Source organism: Sphaerodactylus townsendi, linkage group LG08 (genome assembly GCF_021028975.2).
Source record: "Sphaerodactylus townsendi isolate TG3544 linkage group LG08, MPM_Stown_v2.3, whole genome shotgun sequence".
In the NCBI taxonomy this organism is placed as follows: Eukaryota; Metazoa; Chordata; class Lepidosauria; order Squamata; family Sphaerodactylidae; genus Sphaerodactylus; species Sphaerodactylus townsendi.
The window spans coordinates 50,008,632-50,032,843 of NC_059432.1; the positions used below are offsets into that span (position 1 = coordinate 50,008,632).

General features: G+C 40.6%; 1 protein-coding gene across 2 annotated transcripts; it reads right to left on the minus strand.

Annotated features, from left to right (window-relative positions):
* Positions 1 to 785: 785 nt before the first annotated feature.
* BAG3 (BAG cochaperone 3) lies at positions 786 to 23,403 on the minus strand. 2 transcript variants are annotated; one of them, XM_048505301.1, is made up of 4 exons: positions 23,052 to 23,403; positions 5,020 to 5,376; positions 2,718 to 3,080; positions 786 to 1,980 (listed from the first exon to the last, which is right to left on the minus strand). In XM_048505301.1, the coding sequence occupies exons 1-4, from the start codon at positions 23,220 to 23,222 to the stop codon at positions 1,222 to 1,224; spliced, it is 1,650 nt and encodes a 549-aa protein (XP_048361258.1). In that variant the 5' UTR covers positions 23,223 to 23,403; the 3' UTR covers positions 786 to 1,221. The 2 variants fall into 2 exon arrangements, with proteins under 2 accessions (XP_048361258.1, XP_048361257.1); XM_048505300.1 differs by having other exon boundaries at positions 2,718 to 3,083; positions 23,052 to 23,400.
* Between the last annotated feature and the right edge of the window lie 809 nt (positions 23,404 to 24,212).

The following is a 24,212-nucleotide window of genomic DNA, read 5'->3' on the forward strand; positions in this document are numbered from 1 at the left end:
ATTCTGTCTGGGAAATTACATGAGGCAACAATATACTAATATGCAATACACTGTCTCTGCTTACATGAGGGGTGTCCAACTCTAGCGCTTCAGATGTTCATGGACTACAATTCCCATGGGAATTGTAGTCCATGAACATCTAAAATGCCAGAGTTGAATGCCCTTGGCTTATTGCATCTACAAAACTTAACCTCCAGTATTGCTAATACCATGTTTTTCTTGTGCCATAAGCCTTCTAAAGGACCTGCTTGTTTGTCGAATGTCACAGAGACATTTGACATTTGCTGGGCTCTGGGTTTTCATATGGATGGTGTCTATTTTTGCTGCACCTTTCCAGAAGGCCATGAGTATAACCTGGTTCTAGTCACACCCTGAAATACCTTACATACTATGACTTCGGACCTACATCAATGGAACAGTATTTTCTTGCCTTTCCCCCTTCTAAGTAAACAATGCAAAATTGCAATTAGTATCCAATTTTGCATTGTTTACATAGTATTTGTGTATCCATTCCCCTTTATGCATTGCATGATGACTTTCCCCCTTCTAAGGCAGCTCACTGATGTCCACAAAATGGATAGGAAGCCTTAAGAAGCAACATGAAGGAGGGGGACCTGCAGCGGGAAAGGGAAAATCAGTATAAATTGCTAATTTAGTCTGGATCCAACATAAACATTTGTTGTTTGGCTGCTCCAAAATAAAAGTATTATGTAGTTTTTGCTTTTTGATTAACGGACTGTAAATGCAGTTGCTCGTCATTTTATAAACCACACAGGTTCACCAGGTTTCTACAGTATTGTTTTATTTTTCCCCCATTTAAAATATAGCACTGAAATTCTGAACACATATAAATACCCCTATGATTTTAAACATACTTTTCAAGTGTCATTACTTAAAGTGACTAATGAAATTTTAATGGGAAAGTAAAGAGAAATCTGTTTTTTTTCCCTGATGTGGCTGGGTAACGATTGAATTTGCCAGTGTTAACCCAATACATTTTTTATTTGGAAACATCCATTTTACAACTGAGCAGTGTACAGAATATAGGATAAATACATTTCTTATGACCTCCCCTTATCTACCCCACTTGAATGTTTACAGTGTCCCAAGCTGCTATGTTTATTAAAAACCAATTGGTGCAAAGCCGCCTGTAATGCATGCAAGTTAAAAATCACTTAACACACACTTTAAGAGTCTGAGGACTTTAATGTTCACTTGTGGCTATGGTTCAGTCACATTTTCAGATGTATTTGTTTCTTTGGCAAGACTGGTAACTACTTTTTCCTTAGACTCAGGATGATGTATTTCCATTTTAATCTGCTCTTTGGCATTCTTGTTATTTACATCCTTAGCAGTGTTTTCCACCACAGAATCAATATCCATTTTTTCCCGTAGATGGTTTTCAGGCAAAGATGACCCATCCACTTGTACAGACTCTGGGACATCTTCTGCTTTCTGTTCAAGTCTTTCCAGTATATTCTGGACTTTTCTTACACCGTCTCTTCTGGCCTGCCGAACATCTGCACGACCCTCAGGATCAACAGAGTCTAAGGCAAGCAACTCTTTGGTCAAATACTCTTCTATCATCAGGTACTTTTTGTCATTTTTCTTACCCTCAAAGGAATTAACTGCCTGTTCCAGTGACTGCACATTATTCAGAATAGCTTCAACTTTCAAAACTCCTGGGTGCTTGGGAAGTTCTTCTGCCTCTGAAGGTTTCTGTGCTTCGGATTCTTGTGGGATATGCCTTTCTTCTAAAGGAACAGCTTTAACAGGGCAAGGAATCTTTTTATCAACATTCTCTGCTGGGGAAGGTGGTTTCTGGGGAGGTGCCTTTGTATCAGCATCAGTACGAACCACTTGAATGGGGATGTAGGAAGCAGGAGCCTCTGTTCCAGGTGAGCCTGCCTTGTTATCCAGCTTGATCTCAGGCGGTAGGCTTGGTGGTGATCCTGGAGTTGGCATTTGTTGCTGAGCAGCCTGGTGGAAAGGCATGGTATACTGGTTAGTGATAAATGCAGCCACAGAAAACAAGATTTCAGTTTTCTCAGGTATTGCCTATCTAAGGGTTTATGTCCATCATTGCAATTTTTAGTAGTTACCTCATAGCCCAAAGCTCTGAGAAGAAGCTTGTATGGACCACAGACATTAAAAATTATGAAAAAATACGAAGGGAAATTTAAAAGAAAAAAAAGAGAAAATAAGGTAATTTTAGAAGTATGAAGAATGGGGAAAAGGTATGAGAAAGTACAAAAAGGGAATTAGTGCATCAGATGCTACAGAGTTCAAAAGTCTAGTGATGGAGCAGGCTGAAGTGAATTGCGTTAGAAAAAGTAAATTAACCCAATTATATGGCTTTATCAGAAAATCCCCTGGAGGTTTCTTCAACTGATGGAAAGTAGATGGGGAATATTATCTGTACTATTATTTCTAGACCTTTCCTGTTACCATGAAGAGCTGCAAAGAGTAAAATATGCGGAAGAAACAGTTTACTTCTTTGTGGGAAGCCCAGAGGATTAAGTTTTTTAAAAACTGAGTTGCAATTTTTTAACAATATTGTGCAGTGACTACCTGATTAATTTTGCCAATTAATGGATTAAGGTTTTCAGCAAAAAAATTTTTTGGATAAGTCTACATGACTAATATAAAATTTTGCAGAGTAACTGCAAATGAAAACGAAGGAGCAATTTACTGGAATCTATATTCATCATACACACCTGAGGTTTGACAGTCTGTATTCTAATGGGAGGTTGGGGCTGGATTCTGGCTGGTGAGCTTTCACGACTTGTTGAACCTCTTTGTGACACCTTGAATGGTGACTGTGCCCTTTGTGGCCTCTGATCCCGGTCATCACCCTGAATTTGATGGTACACTGGTGAGTGAGCATGGTAATCACTCTGCTGAGCTGGGTAGTGGGTCTTCTGTGCCTGATGATAGACTTGTGATGGTTGTCTTGGATTTTCCTCATGGATCACAGGGATAGGAATATATCCACGAGGGAGCTGATGACTTCCTGAGCTGGGCCTGGCTGAGGTCGGTGAAGAAATAGTTGATGATTCAGGAGATGCAGGTGATGGAGGCTGCTGGAGGAGAACAAGATTTGTTATTAATGTTCATTTTGATGCTTTCTGTTTTATTTTCAAAAAAGACCCATAAAATATTTAAAGCAGGGTTAGTAAATGGCTGACTATCCTATCATAGTTTCTCCAGCAGCCTGGAGAAGTGCAATAGTGATTGACTTATTGATGTCAAGATAGTAGCCATGGAGGCTACTGGACGAGTTGCTTAATCAGATCTATGTGAAAGAATTCTGCTGCCTTGGCACACCAATTATGCTAAAAAAAATCGTACATACAATAACAGGGAACTCCATGTTAAGGCTTAATATCTAATAATTTACAACAATTAATATACATAAATACTAAAGAAACATCTTATACCAATATGCTAAAATGCTTAAATCAACATAAATGTGCTATTTTGACCAATCAAACTTGTTTTAATAATTATAGGAAACAGACAACATTCTGTATAGCGCATATGTTAACATAAATAAGGTGTTTGTCACACTCAGTCTTGTATTCAATATGTATGAGCAAGCAAGGGGGCTTTACATTCTCCGCATCAGAAACTGTTCTGGCATTTTTGCTAGCAAATACTGATGAAGTTTATGTAACAGTGCAATAGCTAGCTTTCTGTTTGTTTGCCTATTGGCTATATATTATTCTGGATGTAAGTCTGATGTTGCCTGTTGCTCATATATATATTGAATATAAGGCTAAAAATAATTGAGCAACTTTATTAATGAAAACTGTCTGCTATCTGACTCCATTGATTTAATTTCTTTGGAGATATACACATTACAGAGCATTGGTATATGAAGCACATACAACAGCCTAAGGACTACATACAACCTGCCCCACACACACAGGATCCTGAAGGCACTGGACATGCCCATTTCAGCACAAAACTCTTCACTTTATGATTGTGCTGTTACATCAACAGGCATATGAGTTAAGATAAAATAAAACATTTTGGCATTATATTCAACATAATTTAGTTTGTAGAAAGAACAATCCATGAAGCATATGAGGATTTTGTCTATTCCAACTTGTATAAAAAGCAGAAGGCAACTGTTATAGTCATTCTCAACAATTCTGTTCTAACAAATTTCATGTCCAAATGGAGATTTGGACCCAGACTGCCCACAGCCTAATCTAGCATTCTAACCATTACATAACACTGCCTCAATATATTAGTTAGCTACCATCTCAGAATACACTTGAAGGGCATATAAATGTGGTCTATACTACTATATACTGCTTATCGCTGTAAATATGCTCTAACTATGTAGTTTCTTATACACCATTCAATGTGTCATGTTTAAATGTGTTCACTTTGTTTCATTTTTGTTTCAGCTGTTTTAGATATCTGCTTGTTTTCAGATTTCCATACTCAAACTCTGTTTAATTGAATGTCCCATCCTGTTGATTGTATTTGATTTATACCATGTAATTTGCCTTTAGATAAATATGCAGTAATTAACATAAATAATATTTTGAAACTACTGGAGAAGACAATTATGCTGCAGCTATAACTCAATTTCATGTTATCGTTTGGGTCCTAAACCACAGACGTAACTTCACAGGAAGATAAAACTGGTATTCCTTTCAACCCATAATTGATATTACTGAATTTGAATTATGCTGCAATAATACCAAATAAACTGCATAAATCTGTTTTATCATCATGGCAGCACATTTAGTGTTTCCAAGGTATTCGAAAAAAATCTTCTGCTTCTCCCTTGAAAGAATGGATGGAAACACTGTGTTTTCTTATGTATTTTAAGTTAACATATTTGGATCAGTCAAGAAAATTACAGACCTTGAATAGATGGGAGAACAATATTTCAACTCACAAATCACAAACATATACACACATTTTTTGGGGGAAGGGGATCTCTTAAGCCATGTAAAGATTCTGGTGCAAAATATATATACAGTAAAGCCATCATCTTACCTCAGATCCATGAGGGGAGGGTACTTGGGCTGGTGCAGCTGCTGTTGTCTGTCCGCCTTGTTTATCTACTTGGGCAGCTTCTGCAAGTCCCCGAGCAGGAGACTGTGGACGGGCAAAACTTCCTCTCAGAGGTGATGGAGCCCGCATTGTTGTCGGAATGGTGTCCGCCTTGACACGCTGCATGTCAGGCTGGTGCCCAGGATAGTAGGAATACTGATGCCTGTTCTCTGCACCTTCATGGATGACTGGAATGGGGATGTAACCAGGGCGAAGCTTTGGATATATAATATTCCCTTGTGTGATTTGGGACTGGTTTGGACTGTTTCGAGATGGGCCATTTGCGGATGACTGGCTTTCCTAAACAAGAGAACAGAACACATTGTGCAAGTTTAGAAGTTAGGATCTGTATAGTCCAGAATATGCTGCTAGTAAAGAATGCCAACTCAAAAAATCATGTATTCTTGCCAGAACTCCTCTGAACTGCTAATACAGTTACATGCAGGTAAAGAATAGAAATAAATTTGGCTGTGTATAAAAACAAAACATACTTTACAGTCTGTCACAATGACTGTCTGTTACTTCACAGCTGGCTTATTTAACTGGGCAATGGATTATAATAAATAACAAATTGACACATATGTGCAACTTGCAGCCTAATCCTATCAATTCCAGGAAATTATGCGGTGAATGCAAAAGGCTGTGATGCAACAACTGCCGCAGCATGCTATACAAGACAAGCAGTGTACAGCAGGAGAGCCCCACCCAGTGCAAATTCTAGCATGAAAAAGGCAGAGATGATGGGGGAAATTGTAGACCCAAACCACAGGAACTGGACCACCTGCCCTCCTCTTTACCTAGGGGAAAAGAAGACCTTTCCATAGTGCTTCTAGACAATATTAAGAGTTCCTCAACACCCAGTCCAGAACAAGGGATGGATATCCCAGCACTAGGTGACAGATACAGTACTCTATGTCATTGCAGGTGTCCCTGAGTGCCATCCTAAAAACCTGAATAGCATAAATCAGGGAGGATAATATGTCATCAAGACTTATGTAAACACAAGCAAAGTACATAATATTATATACTGGACCCATTTTTTAATCTGTATCTATGCCATGTTTATCTGTCCAAAACCTCTTAATTGAGATTGTAAAGGAGGACAGGAGCACCTACACTTTAAGCTTCAGAGTACCTAGTCCTAAATAAATTGTATGTGAGCCATTGCAGAATTAGCTCCTGTGTTGCGATTTCACAGAATATTCACAAATATTCTGATCACTAGCACTGCCTTATTAAAATGTCACAGAGAAAGCCAAACTTCAGGTTTTCTTTGAGAACAAATCCTCAGATAACAATAGCAGATAATGGTTCCCATGCTTCAGCATATTTGTAAGAGAATACTAGAATGGCACAGGATGGAAATGAAACTTTGTACAAGAGGTCTTTTTCCCCACCTACCCACCAATAACTCTTCTAATGAAGTTCTTCCTGCAGCAGCCTTTCTATTTTGGGACTACATTCTAGATGAATCTCCAAATGAGATCAAATGACAAGCACTGCTGTCACTCACAGAATAAATATCATTCAGTAAGGGCCAGACGACATATGACGGTGGCAGACCTGTATTTTAAAATGAGGATCTGTCCCAATTATCTGTATGATTTAAAGCAAAATGGTTCTCAATCCTTCTCAAACCTGTTTAGCAGTATGTTGATAACAGTCAGTGAAACAGGTACCTTTCACACTCCTCCGTGTAACTGAGAAACCAAGACTTTGAAACCTCTCGCTCAGCAAGTCATATACTTGTTCTACCACATTCAAAATTTCCTTAAATTTTGGTATATATTTATGTATTTTATTGTTTTAACAAACTGCATGCTCCTTTGGAGATGTTTTTAATGGCAAGAACAGGATATAAATATCTTAATTAAATAGTAAATAAATAATAAACAGACAAAACTAGTGCTCAACTAGATAGTACATCTGCCATAAAAAAATCTCTAAAAATATTTGTTTCAAAGTAGGGCAGAAAACTAAATTAATTTCCACAAAGTTTGGTCACATTTGATAAAAAGGATGGAAACCAATATAACTGATTCTACCAGGAGCATAAGAATCTGATTCTAAAATCACTTTCATTAATATAGAATAATGTTTTTATGATAATTATACTCCCATCTGCATAATAATACACTAGCAGGGGTATCTGTCTAGTCTGACATTCATATACAGTGCATGCATTTCAGATCAAAGTGGAAAAACCCCAGAAACTAGATTCTGATGCCCGCAACTTTTAATGAACCAAGTGGTTTCCAGGAATCCACAGCATAAGTTAATTATACATTACAGCAAGACTATCTATTTAATTCAATGTTCACGTGAAGTACATGTAGACAGTGAAAAATAGATTCTGATGCAACTTTTGAAAAGAATAGATTCTGATGCAACTTTTGAAAAAGAAAAGGACTCTAAGAATCCACACTCTCATAAGATACTCATGAAAAGCCTCCACAACTGCTGGAAATTCTGGTTACTCTCCTTCTTCCCAAAGGGTAGACCCTTTGAGGTTGAGGTCTCAGGGTCTTCCTCAAGTGACCCAGAGCCAGCACTGATACCATCCTCTGAGCCAGCAGGGGCCTCAGGCTTGGGACCCCATCATGGACCTGCTCACAACCACACCTGCCATGGTTTCCTAAAGCACCCCAGGAGCAAAGGAGGTGAAAGGCTAGGGCTGAGGCAAGGACCAGGTATAGGGGTGTATGCCTGACAGCCCACAACCTCTCCTCTGCTAAGGATATGGTGGAAGAGACCAATAAATCATCATAGAATCTGGGACCCAGTACTCCTCATGAGTTGAGGAGCAGAGTTATCTTGCAGGGAAGAACCTAACAGTGCGAACCAATGGCACCTGTAGAGAAACTCCTTATATGAGGCTGCAGCCAGCATGGGATCAATTTGTCTGCAGTTTTGCAGACTACCCCACTAGTTGTCAGACCTGTTTTGTAGCCATTTTTGTTACCTGATCTGTGGACTGCTTTTGACTCTGCCTTTTGGAATTAATAACCTAACCTTGAACTGCTTTCTGACTTTGCCTTTGATTGTATTTTTGGAATCTGGAATATGATTTTTGGAGTGTGATCTGAGAACCACTGCTGCCAAACCCTGAGGTTAGTGGGACTTGCCTCTCACATGATGATAATCAGGTCTGGTCCAGAGAGCATAGCAATTGTGCCAGAGTCCATAACAACAACACTGGCACTTTCCAATCATGATTCAGTGTGTTGTCCCCAATTACCTCCACTCCTGGGACAGGCAAAGATGAAACCAGTCAACCTGAACACACTGACCACTTATCCCTGCCATCAGCCTGCTATCCCCCAAATGGACAATGTAAGATTTTTACTGAATTATGCTGACAAAAAGCTTAGTTAATATCCTAATATATTCAGAAGATAATTCAGATGGCATCCCTACAGTACCCCCTTTACAATGTTTAAATTCAAATACAGATTGTATTACATTCAGATTTCACTTTAAATCAGTTGCAGATACACATAAAATTGTTCTCAGGTGGTGATGGTGGGATTAAAAAGTGAAGATTGATTTTCTTTGATCAATTTTTATCCTCCCTAATCAGAAAATGAAATAGTACGTGGAAAAACTTTCTCCACCATTGAATCTTGTGAACTCTCTCTTACTTTAGCTTTCAAATGAGTAATGCCACTTATATGTTCTACTAACAATGAGGGGTTCCCCCACTATGTGAACATTGCAAGCAAAACCCACTGAAAACATAACACAACCACATCAATAAGCAACCAAGACAGAGATGAACTCCTCTGTCAAAGTTCCACCCAGTGTGAAGTGTTTAAACACAGAAAAAAGAATTTATAAGGGAAGTGCTCACATCACCCTGGAAGAACAGCAAGAACTTGTACTTTTGTTAATGCATTATTCTTAACAGCTGCTCAGAATTTAAGAACCTGGGACTGAAATCTAGTTCCTCTACATTTTATAAAAATCTTGAACAGAGATGATAAATTCAGCTATAACACTTGTGTATATTTAATAGACTTATCTAGGCTTAATTTTTTTCTAATTTAATCAAAATACAAAGTCTGGAATGTTTGCCAAGTGATTGGAGTAATGAACAAAATGGAGTAAGTGGAACAGAATGTACTGGAGAATTAAGAGTGTGGGATAAAAGTCACACCCTTGACTACTGGGAAACCTTCACAGTCCCTTTCTGGTCTGTGTTTAGCAGACACTGCCCATATTTTCAAAATGTCTCTACAACCAGAAAGCCTAGGCACACATAATTTAAAACATAAACATGAAAAGGCTAAGGATTCTACATTTTTGTCAACACTAAATAAATATTTGCCCTCAAGAAAATATTCTAAATGATCAATTCAACAAAGTGCAATATATTTCAAACAAAATCAACAATTCAGACTATCATCAATATTTAGTTCTCAATATGGCCAAATCTGTGGATATTTAAATACAAAGACAGGACTCATAAACTGACATCAAATCTGCATATAAGCCTGAAAAAATTCTGAGGTTTTTAGAAAAATCTGTAATTAAAAAAAAATACTGGGAGTTTAAAAACCCCAGACAATATAAACAGTCCCTGTACCTTAAAAAAATGAATATACCCTCAGAGCCTATTGTTGGTGTTGCCAGGCAACCATGGTATAACCACTGGTCAACCTTTGGCATCTGTCAAGAAAATGTGATGGAGGGAGGGGAGGGCCCCTTCTAGGGCCATTTTGGCCTTTGACGGAAGGCTCTTTTGGACCTCCCAGATTATTCACCATGCAACTGCCCCTGGTGGCTCCAACTCAGCAGCTGGCACTTTATCATTCAGTCAGTTTTTCTAGGAAGAGACTGCCAGGGGGAGGAAAAGCTGAAAATATTACAGTAGATAACAGTAGGCTGGCTGGTGTATGAGCCACAGGAAGCTGGAAGGCTTTCAGGGAAAGGAAATAGTAGGGAAGGCAAAATGAGATGCCCTTACAAGTCTTTGCAGGTCTGCTGATTGCACATATCTAAAAATGCCAAACATCTCCAAACGTCATCTTGTAGTTCGGATGTTTTCCACTGGCTGCTTAGGGAGGCAGGACTAAAACTTTCCACTTCCTGTCTCCCAGGTGGGAACTCGCAGCTCCATTTAAATAGTTTCCAAGCTAGTAAGCCGGACAGGAAGAAAAAAATAATGAACTTAGGACAGTAATAAGAACAGGTTAAACAATGCTGTCATAACAAGAGGAGGATTAGATCAACAGTATCCAAAATAAAGTTGCAGAGGAAAAAGATTAATCCAGATTTTCCTTTTCCATACTTTCCAAATGTGTCAGTATTGCTTTCAAGTCTTATTCTTGTCTTTCTTATTTCTGCAGCAATTCAGAGTCTTATCACGTCCGCCATTTCTTCACTCTTCAGACCAAGATGACATAAGGATCAAAGGAACTCCTGCTACCTGTGGAAGTATGGTTACTATGGCCACTGCCTGACAATGTAGTGTTGAAACTTGCAGATGTTACTAGACCCCATTCTTGAGGAAGGCTAACAGTTGTCCCAGCCCCAGGTTGAATGGGTCAGCTTTCTTGAGTTGACATCATCTCGTGAAGACTTCCAGGAAGAGTTGTATATATGTTGGGCGGACAGCTTCCTGGAGGCCATGAGAGTTTTAGCCATTTCTGGGATGTACCCAAGTTCTAGCAACCCATTCCTTTCAAGAGCCATGATCAAATCTTACTGTAATACGTCCTGGCTCACAAGAATATGCCAGGGCTCTTGCAATATAAGCTCCACTAGAAATGGGAACCGGGGTCTGCAAGGCCATTTTGGAACCACAATATAACCTGGACATATTTCTGGATTACCTTTCTCAGTGCCTTTGTGATAGCCTGTAGAGGTGGAAATGCATACAACAGTCCCTGTGGTAACAGGGATGTTAGGGCATCCACTTGCTCTGTCTGTGGATGATGGTATCTGAAGAAGAATCATGGTACTTGATTACTGGTGGCTGAGACGAAAAGATACATCCTCAGAACACTGACTCTGTTTGTGGTCAGTTGGAAGGTCTCTGCTTTAATAGACCACTGATTTTTGTCTGTGGTTTGTCAGTTAAGCCAGTCTGCTTGAGTGTTGAGGGATCCCTGGATATGCTCTATGGATATTAATTGTAGATGTCCATAACAGAATGTTCTTTGTTTCCTGATGTGGACAGCCTAGATTCCTCTTGTTTGTTGATGTGGCCTTGGTTGGTAAGTTGTCAATCCTGACAATGACTTCCTGGTCCACGACTGAGGACTGGAAGTATAGAAGTGCCATCCTGATACCTCAGAGTTCTAGGACACTGATGGTCAGTCTCTTTTCTTTCTCTATCCAGAAGCACTGGATTGATTGATGTTCCCCAACTGATCAGGCAGGCATCTGTGAAAATCTGTTTTGAATTCTTCTGAATATAAGATTGTTCCCAAGTAAGATGGCTGGGATGGATTCACCAGATCATGCACTGTCTGGCTGAGGTTATTAGTTATAGCATCTTGGTCCTTTTTGTGTGTGATTGATGGCTGATGTGGTTGAAAGAACCACTGAAGAGGTCTGGAGAGCAGATGAGCCCAAGGGATCAAAGCTATGCATGGAATCATAAGTACCTGTAATCAAGTCAGGGGCATTAACTTCTCTGACTTGGCTTTGGAGATGTTCTTGCCAAACCTGATAACTTGTTGGGTTTTTCCTTTGGAAGAAATTGCATGTTTGTTTGGGTATCTTTGATTATCCTTAAAAGCTGTAGTCTGTGCTTTTGTCTCTGTTCAAGAGATAATTGTTATTTTCCCAACACCTGTATGATCAGAACAGGTGTCCTTGAGGGCTTTTTCCTTGGTTGATGAACAAATCAGGATATTGGTCAAGTATGGATGAACTTGAATGCCCTACCTTTGGGCAAGAGCTACTAGTGTCACCAGAACCTTGGAAAGCATCCAAGGAGCCGAAGTCAGTACAAAAGGAAGGGCTCTGAACTAGAAATGCTGATATTGATTGGAAAATCTGATAAACCTGCAGTGGCCCATGCAGATCGGGGTATGTAGGTTTGCTTCCGTTAGATCTGTGGAAATCATAAAGGTTCTTGGAGTGAGAACTTCAATGAAAGTACATTACCCCTTGAGTTTTCTTCAGCATCAATGTTTGCTTCAAGTAATCCCTTGCCAGGGATAAGGCCTTACATCATTAACATTAGGCCAAACTGGCAGCCATTAAGGGGTCTTTTTGTAAAAGGAATCCTTTTTGCGTCTATTCTTGTGATGTTCAGCATCTTTCATTTTGGTGGTCTGAGGCTCTAATGCTCTTTCCTCTCCTCCCTTGATGTTGTCTGAGCTGCTTTGAGTTGCAGAAGTACCCTGATGAAAGGAGGACAGCAGACCCACATCTGCACCCTTGTTGGAGAGATAATTGTCTCAGTTTGATCTCTGCTGCTCTGCAGTTCCTCCATTAGCATGTGTGAGGGATGAGGAAGAGAGAAGGCGTGGAAAGAGAGCAAAGGAGGTTAGGCATTAGACAAGGCTGAGAAGGACTGTAGCTATTAAAGCAGTGAGCTAAGATTGTTAGGCAAGGTGCAGGAGAAAAATAGAGGGGAAATGTAGAACAGCAGCTTTAGAGAGCTTATCTCAGCTGCTCTCCCTTTTCAAGGCAGGAATAAGGGGAAGTCACGAGTTCCTACCTGGAAGTCAGGAAGTGGAAAGTTTTAGTTGTTCCTCCCTGAGCAGCTGTGAGAAACACCCTAGCTACAAAATGCCCTTCTCCTCTGAGTGTGAACATTTTTTTAGAAGTACAAACCCCATCATAGATAGTCACTCTATGGCAGGGGTGGCCAACTTATAGTGCTCCAAATGTTCATGGACTACAATTCCCATCAACCCCACCAGCATGGCCAATTGGAACTGTAGACCATGAACATCTGTGCAGGATTGCTACCCAGAGGCAGGCAATGGCAAATCACTTCTCCTTGCCCTGAAACCCCTATGGGTTGGCTGTAATTTGATAGTAGTTTTCTCCAACACCAAGTCTATAATAAATTCAAGATCCCCGTTCCATGCAGCTTTCCTTCAGCTTTACCTTATTGGCAGGGTGACAGAAGTAAAATTATTTACAGACTAGATCTTTGTACAAGTGCAGAACCTCCTTAAAAATTCCCTAAAACCTAAGAATCACAATAAGAATACAAAAACAGGGCCAGTACTTACAAATTAAAAATAATTAAAATGCATGAAACAGCCAACCCAATGGTTTATATGCAATCAGTCTGGTGTTCACACTCAGAGGAGAAGGGCATTTTGTAGCTAGGGTGTTCGAACTAAGGTCGAATCCTACAGTAAGGAGGGGCCCAAAGAGAACAAGCACAAAGGTTGCACATCTTGACGTTTGGAACAGAAGTTTTATCCTGTACTCTTTGTGTCTTCCCCCATTTTTTATTTGCCTGCCAGAAACAACAAACTCCCCCACGCACATTTGCCCTTCCAAACTATAATAAAGGCACAGAAAAGTAAAATGAGAGACAGACATAAAAGTGTACCAAGAAGAACTATCCACACACTTCTCCATTATTCCACCCATTTTTGACAGTCTAGGAGGAAGAGTGCAGAAGACTGAATGAGAAATTTCCTTTTTCCTTTTATTTTCTCTCTCCTGTTGCCCCTAACTAGAGGCAGAACAATACACACAAGAAATCTTTCCTAAGATGAAAGAGGGGACTATTTTGCCAGCAAGTCACTTATGAAGGGAGCCTAGCCTCCCCTCAATAGTGCCTGGCCGGTCAGATTAACTGCAAAGAAGAGGGATTATATGCTAGAAAAACAGAGAATGCCAAAAGACTTGCTAGATGGGAATTACAGGACTCATCTTGTTAAACAGAATATGGTTGCTATTGTGCGGTTATTGGTAAAATAAACAAAGGTGGAGCCAGAACAAATTGTGCAACAGGAAAAGAAAAATATCCCAGCAGTGTATCCTATGTGTGACTTCCCAAGGAGTATGGAATTGGAAAGAAATCTGTCAGCCACATTCTGAACCCACAAATAAGAAAGCAGAAGACAAAAAAAACCATTTACACATCTGCATGGTCACCCTTATATTAGATACCACAATTGTCTCATGGCACATTGAGCAAGCAGAAATAAAAGTTATTTCTGTTGGTTATGCATGTGCAAAATGCCCTTGCTTTGCTTTCCCAATTCCTTATACAGGCAAACACTCAAATGAGTTAACCATGTCTTGAAATATACAAGAAGGCTGGAACAGTGTTACGATTCTGAATATGAAATTATATGAGTGAGGTAGAGGACCAGAGCTGACTCTGTCAAAGCAAGATCTAATTGCTGCAGATCTTCAGATTTTGTTTTGCTTTGTTGAAGTTCTGTTACACTGTTCTTAATACAGTTTCTGCTCGTGCATATTTCTGTCTCTTGAAACTATGACCCAGGCTTTGAATCAGTTCGTAAGGGTACAGGAGCACAATAAGTATGTTGCTTTACACAAGTATAATGTGTAGAAGTCTGAAGTATGCAAGCATAATGCACTATACAGTATTCTTTCTTTCTTTTTTGCTTTTGTTTGCTTGACTTATTGATAATTGTTATGCTTTACTAAGTATAATGCTTAATGCAGAGATTACTGACAAGGATAGGATGAATACAACTGCATAGGCTATTGAGTGAAAAGATAAATAAAAGAAGCTGATGATTTAGATAGGACTTCTGCACTTTTTCATTCGAATACCCCACGAGCCTCTATCTGTATTTCCCCTAAACCCTATCTCAATCTGTAGACATACAATTTTTCTGGCCTGCCTTTAGGTTGTGTAAGCAAATGGATCTAATAAATAGGTAAAAATATTTATTTATAATGATTTGTTTAGAAAATGTATATGCTGCCTCCCTGGAGACCTACTCAAGACTACTCATAAGACAAAAAACAGAACAACATAATCACAAAACTAGGATAACATAAAATATTGACATCAATACTAAAAAAGGGGATCCTGCTAAGGAAGACAAAACTGAGAAAGAAAGAAAGAAAGAAAGAAAGAAAGAAAGAAAGAAAGAAAGAAAGAAAGAAAGAAAGAAAGAAAGAAAGAAAGAAAGAAAGAAAGAAAGAAAGAAAGAAAGAAAGAAAGAAAGAAAGAAAGAAAGAAAGAAAGACCATGAATATAATATCAATAAACCAGCATAGGCTAAAAGCAAACAATAAAAACAGCTAAACAGTTGGATAACTCTTCTATTCAAAGCCTGGTTATAAAGAAATGGCTTGGACTTGGCACCTAAAGGACAGTAAAGAAGGCACAAGTTGAATCTCAGGGAAGAGAAAAGCCCAAAGGGTGTCTGAGACAATCCACATATTTGCACATCCTCGCACCAGATCTCCTAATGATTTGTATAAGTGGTTTCCTGTAGATGTTAAACAACATGGGGAACACAATGGATCCCAGTGGGCCCTCAAGTGCCAAGCAGAAATTCCACAGCTCCACCTTCTAGATCAAATACCCCATATGACCGAATCACTAAAAAGTCCCACCCTCAACATCCCATTTTATTTGAATAATGTGACAGTGACAGTTCTGGTCTCCTGAGCCCTAACATGTCATGGCTACCATACTTATGTACACCCAGTACTGGATTCATTGCCAAGTGTATTTCAATTAAGTCAAGCTGATTCATAAATCATTTTAGTTCATGATATTTCATTATCTCAATGGCTCATCATGCAAATTATTTATGTAGCAGTCTGCTTTTGCTATCTTAATCAGTGCTGAAATTTTAGTTCATGCTTTGTGATGGTTTCCAAAACCAGAATCAAAGATATTCTATCCTGCCTCCTCCTCAACACCATTTAAAATAATCAAAACTCAATCCTTTGCCAGCACACTAAGATGGGTCCTCACTCCTTGCAATGCCTGGCTTTGAAGAGACAAGTGAGGGCATTCACCCTGTTTGCCTTGACTCAAAGATTCCATTAGAAGCTGATGAAATACATGCAGTATAAAAAAGGGTTTGTGTCATTGCTTCACCCCAAAGGCAAAAATTTAAATAATGCTCCTTAAAACAAACCCTACAAAGAGCATCTTCTTACAAGAAATGAGGAAGATACACATGCTGTGGCAAGCTATTTGTTTTTACTGCATGGCTCAAAGGCAGAGCAATGGATCTATGATCATGATGTTAGCTGAGTTGTAACAAATATCTTCCCATGTCAACCATGAAAAGAAATAACCAGAAGTAATCCTTGAATACAACCCTAGTCAAGTGGGTTTCCAAGCATGGGTTGCGGCCCTCATAAAATACTTGAAGGAAGAGAGTTAAGAGGCAGTTGCTACTATAGTATGTTTCACATAAAGATGTTAGCTGGGATGCCATGTTTGAGAAAATTGTATGCTTCCGCATTAGAATATAGTCCCAAACAAATATGAGAATGATCATTCATTTTTACACACTGACTTCTCAAAGCTATTATTTTGTGCATTGCTGAATATGGTATTTTGATACAAGAACATTTATGCCAAAATGTATTTTTTACTTTCAGTCTTTCAAACAATTCAGGGCTTGGTAGGCACTACAACCCAGCAGAGAATTGTACAACAAAGAAAGTTTGGCATGCTTTGTTCTGAGGTGAAGGCATATACAATCTACTAACGTATTTTCTGAAACAGAGTATAGCTCATGCTAAAGATAATATTATGTTGGAAATAATGAAATGTAGGAATCAGAAGCAGAAAGGAGAAGTAGTGCCAAATAAATGACAATCAATGAACTGCAGAGTTATAATGGGTAACAACTGCATAAGTTGGGAGAAGACTGAAGTGTGAGGAAAAAATATAACCTGAAGCCAGAAGCATCCTGGCTATTACCAATTTCCATAAGTATTCTATCTAGCCAAAAAGCACACTTGTCTAGAACATGTCATATCATCACCCCCATTTTCAAAACAAACAATTCAGTCCTCCTCAAGAACAACATAAAACCAAATTGGCAGGCAGTGACCATTCAAATCCCAAGAAGGAGACTAGACAGATGAACATGAAAAGGAGAGAAATCCAAGTTATGTTAAATGAAAAACAACTTGGGGAGAAATTTCATTTCTTTGCAAATTCAAATATATTATTTATTTACACCCTGTTTTCCTTTTCAATAGGGACTCAAAGGAACTTAAAACTGGATTTTAACTTCCTCCAGTTGATCTTCAGAACAACAACAACAACAACTCCTCCATAAGGTAGGTTGCACTAACAGACTGACTGGCCCCAGATCAGCCAGTGAACTTCCAAGGCAAGGTGAGGATTCAAATATGGGCCTCCCAGATCCTAGTCCACAGACTAACCACTACTCTCTCTGTCACTCATACTCATATACTCACCCCACCACCACTTAAAAAGTGTGAAATTGTATAAAAATATATAATTATTACTTGGTTATGTTTTTCATTGGCTGATTTTACTTCCAGAAGGAAAGTTCCCTAGTGAAATGTCATTTCTTTCTTTAAAATTGTTCTAAATATAGAAAATAAGCCTGCAGACATCTCAGCTGTCTTTAGACTCCAATCATTTATAGGTGACTTTCATTAACACCATCGTATGTAGGATAAAAATGTGGTAAATATACATGGCAATGAGGTGGATTTTTGAAAAATTTGCAGTGAAGGAAAAAATGCTGTTAATTACTCATCCATTTATCATCTGCCTACTTTGTCCCCAGTCTACTTTGGCCCCAGCTGTGAGTGAAGATCTGTGTCCTGTTTATTGCTCCTAGCTTTGCTATTTTAAACCATGGAATCACAATGCCAATCAAAGTTAACCCACTGCAAACAACCTAATTCTTATGTTTGTGACATTCTGGCACAGCTTTCTCAAACTTTGCCTCTTTAATGTAAATTTGATGCCAGATTCCAATAACCCAGTGTTACATCTAGTGTTTCTATTTAGTCTGTCAACCACTTTTATCATTTTTAAATGAAACATTTGAAGTAACTTCCTGAAAAACATGTCATAACTTTTGGTTGTGGTGGGTTTTCCAGGCTGTGTGGCCGTGCTCTGGTGGATCTTGTTCCTAACGTTATGCCTGCATCTGTTGTTGGCATCTTCAGAGGTGTATCACAGAGGGAAGTCTGTTACACACTGTTTCCTAAAGCCAAAGCCCAAAGCCTTCGACAATACAATGTCATAACTTTGTTTGTTTTATTTAATGTTCCTTCTTTCAAAACATTGTTTTCCAAAAAAAATCTTCCAAGACTTCTGCAATTCTTTTTTTCCTTTAAAAAGGTGTAAATTATTGTCCTAACCTGGTAGGAGGGGAAAACTGTCCCTCCCCCCTAGGACTAAACCCAAATATTCACAGAAAAATCTGCTCTCTGGTTCCTAAATGTTGGTTTCAGAAATATGAAAAGCAACTTCCATTTGAAATGAATCACCCATGCTTTTCGACATTAAACAGTCAAAGGTTGTTTAATAAACAGGACCCTTCCAATCCAACATGGTTATTGGAATATAAAACCAATGTGGAAATATGAATGTGGAAATTAATTTCTAAAAGGACTCTTTTAGTAATTAGAATACTTGTACAAAATATCCTGCTGGGGCGGGGGGGGGGGCACCAAAGTGGTCCTGAAGTATGTAGCAAGTTCTAGAAAACTCTGGATGCCTCAGAAACATAATGGGGTTGTTCAATTAGAACATCTGCAATGGTAAACAAGATTCTTTGAAAGACAGTTTGTACTATATGCTGATCTCCTGAAATATGAAGCCACAGTTGAGTATTTAAGTGAAGAGAGGTGAGGCTAACCTATGTTCTGCATGAACTGAGTGTAGGAATTCCTGCTATCTTCTGCTAAGAACTATGGGTTTTTAAAAATTTTATTTGGTTTTCATGAGCAAAAAGTTTTAGTGAAAGTGGAGAAGTTGACAAACAGTGACTTAAACTTATGAGAATTATCAAGATGGATTGAAGCCCAAGCTATTCTCTGAATAGAAACCATTATACAAGGTAAACTTTCATCAATGTAAATGAAAATTCCACATAATGGATACAACCCAGACAAACCTCTATATATGGCTAAAAGACAATTACAGATGGATAGCTATATTAGACTATAGAAGCAGAACAAAACGATTGTCCAGTGGCACTTTAAAGACTAACAAACACTACTAGACTTTCACGTGCCACTAGACTCTGGTTCATTCTACATAAACTGGATTGTTTTGTTTCCATTACAGCAGCCCCCTCCAAGATATTTTACTTTACAGGGCCCTAGGATACAGTAGGAAAGGTAGCTTGGCAAGTTGATACGACTGTGCACTTTGTACAGTCAACAATCAAGTTTCTTGATCCTTCTCTAGAGATGGGAGTTTCCCTTTCCAGTCTTCCCAGGAAGTGGTACCCTGGTATGGCAAGGGATTCTTTAAGTGTGTTTCATTACAACTACATAACATACTCAGTGCTCTGAGAACACCAATGTCCTAAGAATCCAGTGAAACATTTAACAGCCACAGGAAGGCCACTGAAATGTTTTCATATGGCATTACATAGCTGCTATTATGTGTAGGAGCAGTTTGTAATGCAGATCACACTCAATACATGGATAGTCTCCATGCCAACCTGCAAGGAATATACAATGCTGCCGTGGAGACGCTTCTTATGACAATGTCATGGACCAGCCAAGGTCCTATAGTTACTGATGAGTCAGCCAAGGTAGCATTACAGGAAAAAGCTGCCCTCATGGAGACACACTTGAACCAGAAACCAGCACAGTGACCCTCTCAGCTCCCCAATTCTGAGCCGGCTGTGGAAAGCCAGAGGCTTGTCTGCTTACCTCCCTCATCACCAGCAGGTCATGAACGGTATTGGAGGAGAATATGCAGGGATAAGAGGCAAAGTGCTTTCCTACCAGCCCAGTATTTGGCCAGAGTTGACACTGAGGGGGAGTTCACAGGAGCAGGTTTGAGGCAGCCAGCAGGTGCACAGCATTACAGACTGCCTGAGTAGCATCGCGCTTATAAGCGCAGCTGAAGGGGATTGGACCGTGACAACTGAAAATGGCCAGGGTGTGTATGTGTGTGCCTGAGGAACATAACAGAGTCAATCCAGGTAGTCAGTTGTTCCTACACACTAAAGTCACACAGAGCTGTAACTAATGGAAGCATTTTCACCAGATTTCACACAGTTGCATTTCATTGATTGATAGGTCGGAAAGGCAGAATATACTGTTTCCACAGACCAGTATGTCAACTAACATGCATTATATTTAGAATAATATATGTTGAAGGAAACTCAACGTAACTCCTAATTTATAATAGAGAAAAATGAAATACAGTAGCTGTACTGGTGTCCAGCCAAAGTGAAGTTGGGGTCATGGAAGGTGGACAAAATCTAAACTATAACATACCTTCTTTCTGAAGGTGCATTTAATCCAATTTCCAGTTCACTGGCAAAGCACCAAATACAGGAAATTCAACAGTAGATATGGCCTTGTTGGTATTTCAAGTGCAGTAATTTCTGCTCATTGTGGGAAAGAGGATAATTTCCATAGATTTCTCACTTGAGTTACAGCCACCTCAGCCACCACCCATGTCATTCCCAAGGGTGCTGCAACCTTCAACAGAGATGTAGCAAGCTCAAGAGACTGTAGCAGAAAGGGAGGCAGGAAACATCGGCTCATTCCGCACATGCAGAATAATGCACTTTCAAACTGCTTTCAGTGCTCTTTGAAGCCGTGCGGAATGGCAAAATCCACTTGCAAACAGTTGTGAAAGTGGTTTGAAAATGCATTATTTTGCGTGTGCGTAAGGGGCCATCTATTCTATAAGAAGAATTTCATTCATCGTTCTTTGCAACCAAACCATCATTTGAAGTTTTAGCAAGTACATCTCACACAGCACACTGAAGGACTAAATCCGATACAGTTTACTTTACCAACAGACTAATATATCAATGTGCAGTAACTTAATATTTCATAATTCAGTAGACCAAATGCTACAGAGTAACTTCTGACTAAGCCCACTGAAATAAACAGTCTTACTGGAGTAACTCTGTGTAGAATTGACTGTTAGATTACCAAGGAAGTATAAAAATTGGGATTTGAATGAGGTTTTGTTTAAAATATGTCTAACAATTAAAGCTTAGGCTATATCCATAAAGACCAGCATTTTGGCATAGATCAATTCAAGACATGGGCATACTATGGTTTCTTCACATATTTCAGTTAGACCATGAACTTTAGAGAACCAGACTTTCACAGTCACCACTAGAAGACAATACTATATATACAAATCATCTCTGGTAGTTCTTTCTAAGAGGGAGCAGGTCTAAAACTAATAGCTTTCATTATCATTGACTGCAATTTCTCCCATGTGCCTTGTGGAATTCTAGTTTTCCTTATTTACTTCTCTGGAAGTGGATAAAGAATGTACTGTATATATTCTCTCAGCACTAATATTTTTGTGTGTAGAGAACCCCCTCCCTGATATTTACAAAATGGCAGAGAAAAAAATTATTTTAAATCCTTGATAAAGATATGTCTGTTGCTTTACTTCTGCTCCTAGATTCGCAACTCTCTGACAACCAACAATGGGTCATTTTTTAACAGGAACAGCTGGAAACTGCTTTTCAGAACATGAATAACTTTTCCTGGCAGTTGAAGCTATAGGGCTTTCAGATTGGAAGTCAAATGCACTACTCTAGCGAAGTCACTCAAATGCCTTCCAGTGCTGTTTCTCATTAGCAGACAGGCTTTCTTGTGAGAAACGGTCTGCCCAGCTACTCTTCACGAATATGTACATTATATTTCTAAACATTATAAATACAGCCCCTCCCAAATGGTAGACTCTTTGTCCAACTGCATTATGTTTTGCACTGCTCTTTGTAGCAAACATGCACAGAAAAATCCCTGTAAGTGAATAGGAGAAACACCCAACAATAATTTTCCACTAAGCTATTAACTTCCGAGTTCAGACAAGTTGTCATTGCATAACAAAGAAACAGGCCAACAGTCACAAAATGAAACTCATTTGTTTTTACATAATCTCTCCATCTCAGAATCAATGCAACCTTGACTTCAAAGAGAAGTTATAAAAAGAGCATCCGTATGCTTTTTCTAAATGTGCAAACTAGAAAAGGAAACGCCATCAGCAAGGCACGTAAAAGGAATACTGCCTTGTGCTTTGAGGTGCATACCACTCTGCAAGCTAAACCATACGTTTGTCTCTTTCCAGGCTGAGTTAGACTTAACCAACTTTAAATAAACATTGCAAGGGCTGAGGTATCAAATGATTTAACGCACAAAAAAAGGACTGCAGTGCGTCAGAGACAAAAGCCAGCTCCTAGCCTCACTGCATTGCCATGTAGCGGTGGGGGGAGGCCAGGCTTTTCCTGGCACTGCCCCATCGCATTGCTAACAGCGCCTCGGGAAAGCGCTCGGCCGCTGTCCTTCAAGAGGCGCCGTCGGGTGTTGAGGGTGGAGCAGAATGCCATGAGGGCTGCCCTTCAGCCCCTCTACCGCCACCCCCTCCCCTTATGGTTGCAATAACTAATGGAAGAAGAGCTTCCGCCCCGATGCCGTACACTGAGTAAAACACGTCTCCAGTCCTCTACCAGAGGCTTAAGTGACCTCACGCCCAAGCCTGGAGCGTAAAAAGAGCTTGCATTCCCGTGTCCTGAGAGGTGCTCCTCCTCCCAAACCGGCCCAAAACTGTTGCTCCCCCTTTTAGCACTGTCATATCCCGAGCAAAGTTTGAGGGGCAAGCCTAGCTTCGCCAGTCCCCTCAACGAACAGCCTTCCATTTCTCCCTGCAAGACCTCCCTTAAAGTTCAACCACGTTACAGGGGACAGAGAGAAGGAAGAATGAGAAGGGCCAGTGGGCCCCCTGCCCGTGACTCGACAACTCAGCCCCCTCGCGCAAGACGCTGCCCTGTTCCCTTCGGTTCTCCGCGCGACGCAGAAGCAAAGCAGGACGCGGTGCAGCCCGCGCTCCTTGCAAGTACCTTCAGGTAGTCCCCCTGCAGGCGCGGGTCGTTCCAGGTGGTGGTGCGGTTGTTATGATCCACAAAGAAAGGCCAGCCGGTCTGCGGGTCTATCTTCACCTCCCAGCCCGGCGGCAGCGGCTCACGCTCGCCGCCGCCGGGCTGCACGACTGACTGTGTGGCCGCGCTCATGCTGCGCGCAAGGAAAGGAAGCCGGGCGCACCAGGAAGGAGAGCTACGAAGCGCAGAAAGAAGGACGCCGCCGTCAGCCGGGCCATGCACCGGAGGGTTAAGACTGCCAGTCCTGCCGCCCGAGCACCTTTATCGCTCAGTGGGGAGAGGGGAGGGGACACAGAAGGGGGTGGAAGTGTCTGGAAATAGCCGCGCCAAAGAGGAGGGGAAGGGGGAGGGAAAGGAGGAGGAGGAGGAGGAGAGAGGCAGGGAAGCTGCCCGGCTGGAAACTTCTGGGTGCTTCCAGCGCCCTTGGGCAGCCGGGCCGATAGCTCCGCCTTGAGTCACTTCGCCTTGTAGGTCATCTTGGTTCATCAGCAGGAGGATTATGACGAGCTGCCGGCCTCGCTCCTCCTGTAGGGTGGTGGCTTCAAGTCACGCTTGCCGGCTGCGGGCTGTATTTACGAGGGCCCTGCTGCAGGCTGGAGGGGCCGGCCGGCTTCGGCAAATCCGATAAGAAAGTAGGGAGAAACACTGGCAAAGTTAGAAGTTTGGTTTCCATCTTTGACAGAGACTTGGTTAAAGTCAGAGGGTTGGCGGAACAGAAGAACTTGCACGTGCTCCCGGGACCGTCTTTGAACAGGGCCGCTGCGCTTTGCCTGTAGCCCAAAAATAGATTAAGAGCAATCCTATGCGGAATTACCGCGGTCTAAACCCACAGTGGATTTGGTGTACGGATACTGCTGGGTAGAATGCCACAGCTCTTGGCGAGTGTTGGGCTGGCATGTAAGCCTGGGTGCTCTGCACAGGCAGTAGTCCAATTTAGGTCTCCTTTCAGTGTGATTCTGGTGAGGGGAATGTGCAGTTTTAGGAAAGCCTCATGAGTGGTGCCACTCGAATGTTATTTGTGGAAAATGGTTATGTGTGGTTAGTATCCCAAAGACTGTCGGCCGAGTGGGCGTTGTGTTGACATGCTGTGCATGCATAGCCAGTTTACATGGGTTGCAGTCC

Excerpts from the sequence above, each read along its gene's own strand:
- BAG3 (XM_048505300.1), bottom strand. The coding sequence starts at position 23,222 with ATGAGCGCGGCCACACAGTCAGTCGTGCAGCCCGGCGGCGGCGAGCGT. Across the intron at positions 5,377-23,051 it reads TGCAGGGGGACTACCTGAAG|GAAAGCCAGTCATCCGCAAA; the intron begins GTACTTGCAAGG and ends TCTCTTGTTTAG. Across the intron at positions 1,981-2,717 it reads TACAGACTGTCAAACCTCAG|GCTGCTCAGCAACAAATGCC; the intron begins GTGTGTATGATG and ends CCTTTCCACCAG.